General features: G+C 35.3%; 1 protein-coding gene across 2 annotated transcripts in view; it reads left to right on the top strand.

Annotated features, from left to right (window-relative positions):
• The first annotated feature begins 5,179 nt into the window (after nt 1-5,179).
• The window catches only part of LOC106458721 (homeobox protein 2-like), a 23,270-nt gene continuing 22,221 nt past the window's right edge, over nt 5,180-6,228 (top strand). Inside the window, exon 1 of one of the 2 annotated variants that reach the window (XM_022384991.1) lies at nt 5,180-5,727. In XM_022384991.1, coding sequence (XP_022240699.1) covers nt 5,341-5,727 — 387 coding nt within the window. In that variant the 5' untranslated portion in view covers nt 5,180-5,340. The remainder of the gene's footprint in view (nt 5,728-6,228) is intronic. The other variant, XM_022384992.1, reaches the window with a different exon arrangement.

Here is a 6,228-nt window from a genome sequence, read left to right as displayed (position 1 = left end):
AATATGTTTGAATAACCCCCTAGTGGCACAGAGGTATGTCTGCAGACATACCAAGGCTAGAAACCTGGTTTTGATACTCGCGGTAGGCACAGTACAAACCAATTCTACAAATAAACGAACAGCTGTTCTAATCCTTATTACCAAATATTCGCCATAAATTTAAAAATGTAAAGGTCGGAAATTAATAGGAATTAATTCAGAGATACAACATATTATTTAATGGTTCGCAATCTTTTGCTTGCTATGATGTAAGAGCCTGTATTGAATCTATGATACCAGTTAATAAAATATATAAAGCAATGAAAATGTTATTGATAAAATTTGAGTGGGTTTTCGCTTATCGTAAAAATGGAGAATTATTAACATTTTATCATCCAAGTCTTCTCCAGCTTACGTCAGAATAAACTGGCCTCTCAATTCTTTTTGCTACATAAAGATGATATTCTTTACCGTTTAAGCATAAGCCTGAAACAGAATTAACTTATTGAGTATATTTACTGTAATTTATTAAAGTTGTTATACTGTTTTTGTTGTATTAATTATTTTATAGCATGGTACATATTTCTGATATGGTCTATCTTATGAATTTATTAGAGTGCTTAACTACTCACTAAAGTTAAGGCTTAGGAACAAAACTTTGAGGTCTATTTCCTTCCTCATATTCTAAAAATGACGTTTAGGACTAAACACCGTCCTTACATGATTAGATATTACCATGTACTAACAGGTGGTCGGACTGAGTGAGGTCTGTAATCTTCTGCAGCGTTGATTTACTTATCAGGTGACAATATCTGATAAGTAAACAATTTCTAAAACTGCTATTACTATAAACATTTTGTTGTAAGATTGTTGAGTATGTTCAGGAATACCAAACCAACAATATTTGTAGGATGGTCTTGGGTTATGTATCTTCTCCCCAAACAAAGTAGCCACAGGTCAGTTAAAACGATAAAAAAATCTATGGTTATGACGATAAGTAATTACAATTGAAATATTGGAATACGAAAAAGGTATACAGTTTTACAAATATTGCCCCCCAGTGGCACAGCGGTATGTCTGCAGACTTGCAACGCTAGAATCCGGGTTTCGATACCCGTGGTGGGCAGAGAACAGATAGCCCATTATGTAGCTTTGTGCTTAATTACAAAACAAAAATTTACAAATATTTACTTTTAAACATTTAAAGTTTTGAAACTTTAAATCTTGTGCAAAGGCTTCTACACAGGATCCAAAAACTTGAACTAAGTTATAATGATTAACTATAAGGTTCACGATAACAATGTGATAACATTTTTCATTAGAATAAAACAAGCTTGGTGCACGTGCATTTTTTGTGTGTGTTTTGTTTCTCTCTGTATTTTAACTTGCTTCCTGGACGTTATGATTCAAATAATATACTAAAATACGACTCTTTGTACGATTTTCGGAAATATTTGTATGCATATTTGTTTTTCCTATAACTGTTGGTTATTAAACTGTTAATTGCTATCGTGTCAAGATTTACGTAGAAATCTTTTGTTTGCCAGCTATTTTTTTTATATACCTGATGTGTCAGGTGCTAAATAACACCGAGATTTGTTGGGTTTTTTTTGCGTAGTGCTCAAATAAAGGAAAGCATATCTGATATTATTTCCTTATTTATCCTCAACAGTTGAGTGCTAGTTGAGTTGAGCTGTTGGCTAAGTGACGAAATACCAGGGATTGAGTCGACAGTTGCTTATCCTACATGGCTGCTTTTTTTTTTATTCCTGTAAACTCCCAGTGGAGCATAGGGCCGCAACAACACCTCCCAACGGAAGTTGATGTTGCAGTTACTTGTAGCAGGTTGGTTTTTACGGGGTGGAGTTGCTAGCCCCGCGCCCAACCCTCCTCCTTTCACATCCTGGACTTGGGACCAGGCAAAGACGGAGGTTGGCATGTTTGGTGTGACGGGGATTCGAACCCGCGACCCTCAGATTACGAGTCGTGCGCCCAAACCACCTGGCCATGCCGGGCCACATGGCTGCTTAGCAAGAAGTAACGGAGAGTTCCTTTGCTGATATTACCTCCAGCCATCTGGTGGTATACTGTTATTTTGCTTTTGCTAGCTAAACCATACTATATTACTTATATATGTGCTAAGCATTTCTTTTCTTTTTCACCAGTTGGCGGTGGGTGGTGTTGAAGCTGCCTTCCCTTTAGTCTATCACTGCTAAATTAAGGATAGCTAACTGAGGTTTTGTTCAAACATCAATCTTTTGATAAACAAAGTGAGAAAACCAGTAATATAGGGATTTTATTCTTCATGTAAAGTCGAGACAGCCGATCAAATGATATGTCCACTTCCATCTCTATCTTGTTTGGTTCTTTTTTTTCATATTCAGTAGCCAGTCCTACACAGTTTTTTTTTTTAATTTAGTAATAAAGTTTTTTATACTTCTTTGTTTACATTTTTGTAAGAGGGCGTACGTGGGTTACTAGGTTATAGAGTGTATTCTAAAGATTTATAAATTTTGCATAGAATAATAATAATAAAATAGGTAGTCAAAGATCGTGAAGACTGTTTTGCTCTATCAAATAACGATAAAATTACAATCAGTCCTAGAACTTGTTGTTGTTGTTTGTTATTAAGCACAAAGCTATACAAAGGGCTATCTGTGCACTGCCTACCACGGGTATCGAAACCCAGTTTCTAGCGGTATAAGTCCGCAGACACACCGCTGTACCACTGGGATGTCACTGCTAGAACTAGGTAGGTGCTAGGCCTGTTGAAGAAAGATGATGGTGAACGAAAATGAGAAATCTCGGTTTTGGCTATTCACTAGTTTTCAACTTTGGGACGCTCTGTATAACTGAAAAGCAGCATATGCACTGAAGATAGAGTGACTATGCCAGGTAGTTCTTCATATCTAGCTTCTGATGACCTGTAGCGTAGAAAATATGGATGACGTTTGTATTGCTTTAATGTGGGCGTCCGTGTCATCCTTATATAGAAGATGCTAGCACACTCCCCAATTGTCTATATTTTCTTCTTCTCCTTCCTACCCTTCTTCTTTTACCCATATAATAATTTTCTACCTTCACCAATCCCTATGATTCACAAAATTTCTTACACTTCCCCTTCTATATTCAATTCTTGATTTGTGATTCTTTAGTGGATATCAAATATTCCCTCTCTTTTTCCCATCACAATACTTTTCCTGTTCATACTCTCATACCTTCAACCAAAATTACATGTTTTTTTTTCCAGCAATACTTCTTTAGTTTAAACTTTATATCCTCAATAATTTTCTCTACTTCCTGGGACAAACATTGTTTATTTTAATTTTTGTATTCTCATCGCCTCTATGTCTATCATTACGTTGTATCCCAAATTTATTTTAACTTAACTGTATGTCTCCTTTTGCTAGTATTTTTTTTTGTTCTAGCTATTTGATTATTTAATTTTCATCACACTTGACGTCAAGTTTTTTTCTTTACATTAAAGTTCCAGAGAAATCAATATTTATGTCTGACAAGCTGAGATACGCGTCCATTGTCTGGTTTATGAATTGAAAAAAAAAAAAACATTGAGTGACTGATATGATAAATAACACAAAATCCTAACTTTCACACAATTTATTCATAACATAACATATTATTATTATTATAGTATTCATTATTAACTGACAACAGTTTTGTATAAGCTTTAAGAACTCACTACGTATATACTTAAAATGCGATGGTGAGGGTGTCTTTGAAGGAAGATGTAGCGGCTAAAGTAGTGGCAGTCGGGGTGCTTTCTGTTACCCGTTTTCAACACCCAACTCTTAATGTCTTTCTACTTGTGTTTCATCTTATCAATTAATTGACGTCCTTTGGTCGCATAAGTGTCGTACGGGATGAAGTTGAAAAAGTCACGGGTTAAAGTAGGAAGTGCGTATAACTCAAGAAACGACCCTTCATATTAGTTTTATGATGGCTGTTGGAGTAGAAACTTCATCTGAGTTTATGTATTATTGCAATAGTAGCGGCCGTTTTTTAATTGTATTCCTCCATAGAAAGTGCTAGCGCACTTTCTGAAATATGTAAGACGTTTGTGTGACCTCTCTCTTTATTTGGTGATAGAACATGACACCATCTATGAATATAGTTAACGTTAACTTATGTCAAAGATAATATATGCTCAATAACATCAATTATAGGGGTGGAGAGAGTAGCGAACCCCTATTAACATGCTCTTTGTTTATCATCACACAAAGTTTGGTTGAGATTGACCCAGCGGCCTAGGAGTAGTTAGATAAGGGACCAACAGACTGACACACGGAGTTTCCTGCCTTATATACGCATATATATATTTATTTATTTAATAGTTATTTGTTTTAGTGTAAGGATGTGGCGCCATCTATGAATGTAGTTAACGTTAACTTACGTTACAGATAATAAACGCTCAACAGTAGCAATAATTGAGAGTAGAGGGGCTGTGAACCCCCCATTAACATGCCCCTAAATTATCATCCCATAAAGTTTGGTTGAGATTGGCCCAGCGATCTAGGATTAGTTAGATAAGGGACAACCAGATAAATGCACAGATTTTTGTGCTTTATATATATATACAGAAGATTTTCAAAAGTTTCCTCTTCATCTTCTTTACCTATGACGACATATTTTCCAATTTCAAAAACTTTTTATTTTTCTTCTTTTTGTTTTGTTATGCTTCCTAAACTTTACTGTCTTTTCTCTTAGATAATATATCTTTTCAAAAATTTCTTCAACTAATCTTCAATTCCTTCTCCAGACATTCAGTATCGTCTATTTTTGATCATTTTCAACCACGTTAAATCACCGCATAGCACCCCTATACTTTAGTTTCATAAAATGAGCGATATGTATTGAAATCCTTTCTTCAGTCCTAAATAAGCAGTTGTACAGCAGGTTTAATTTTTTGTAAAATTTGCAGATGGTTTCTCTCCACATAAAATAGGGGCATATTTTATGTTCGGAAATTATGATTGGAAAATGGCTACTGCATTAAGAGTTTTATATAGATCTATAGCATTTCACCATACTATTGTCACACGGTGCCAGCTGTTCGCGATATTGTGGGACGACCCTAAATGTGCACCTGTAACATCTACTAGTACTAGGTTTGCTCAGATTCAGAGCCAAAACGACAGAGAAAACAAGTGGTTTTCAGTTTTATCTGACATATAACTATATCTAAAAATAAATACTAGAGGCAGTAGTCGACTTAGCCTATCTATCTTGCTTAAGTTTACATCCTGAAGCTATTTTATTAATAACATACTAACTTATTTAATTATACGGGTTGCGGTTTGCATCCCGTCAAATAACTGAAAACTTCCAAATAATTATATAGCAATGACTTCGAACATAAAGCAATACATATCGTGTCGGCCAACTTTTCCTTGTGTAACACTCTTTCTTTGCGTAGCGATTCTAAGCTTTAACTGCTGGGTTATGTCAGAAAATTACAATGAAGTTTTAAAGGAATTACAAGAGGCCAAAGAACAAGAACAAGTGGCACATCAAAAACGAGCTAGTTCTGAAAAAATTACTAAGTTTATGGAGAATGATTTATTTCAGCTTCGAAAGGATTGTGATAAAATGAGAAAAACACTTGATGAAAACAATAAGGAACTTGCAAAGCTGAAAAAAGAAGCTGAAGACCTGAACAACAAAGTAATGGAAAAAGAAAGTGAAGTCAACAAGATATCAACTGACAAGCAGGCACGTGAAGCAGATTTGGTATGTTTCAAAAACAATTGTGAGATTTTTCTGAGTTTATTGTTTTTCATAATACAAGAGTTTCTTGATGATAGTCATATAAAGTCTTAGGTATCACATAGTTGTCGTTGTTTGTTATTAAGCACAAAGCTGCACAAAGGGCTATCTGTGCTCTGCCCACCACGGGTATCGAAACCCGGTTTTTAGCAGTATAAGTCCGCAGACATACCACTGTGCCACTGGGGGCCTTTCACATAGCAAAGAAACTGCAAATTTATTATGTATCAACTAGGCATTTGTTATTTACTAAAGGTAAATTAATTAAAATGTATGTAAAGCTCAAACCATGATAATTTCTAAATGATACACAATATACAGAAATCGGCTTAAGGAAAGCTTTGTTTTGTTTTGAATTTCGCGCAAGGCTAAACGAGAGCTATCTGCGCTAACCGTCCCTAATTTAGCAGTGTAAGACTAGAGGGAAGACAGCTAGTCATCCTCACCCACCGCCAACTTTTGGGC

Source organism: Limulus polyphemus, unplaced genomic scaffold (assembly GCF_000517525.1).
Source record: "Limulus polyphemus unplaced genomic scaffold, Limulus_polyphemus-2.1.2 Scaffold504, whole genome shotgun sequence".
NCBI lineage: Eukaryota > Metazoa > Arthropoda > Merostomata > Xiphosura > Limulidae > Limulus > Limulus polyphemus.
Note: the sequence above shows the minus strand (reverse complement) of the source record. Positions and strands in the feature narration are given on the sequence as shown.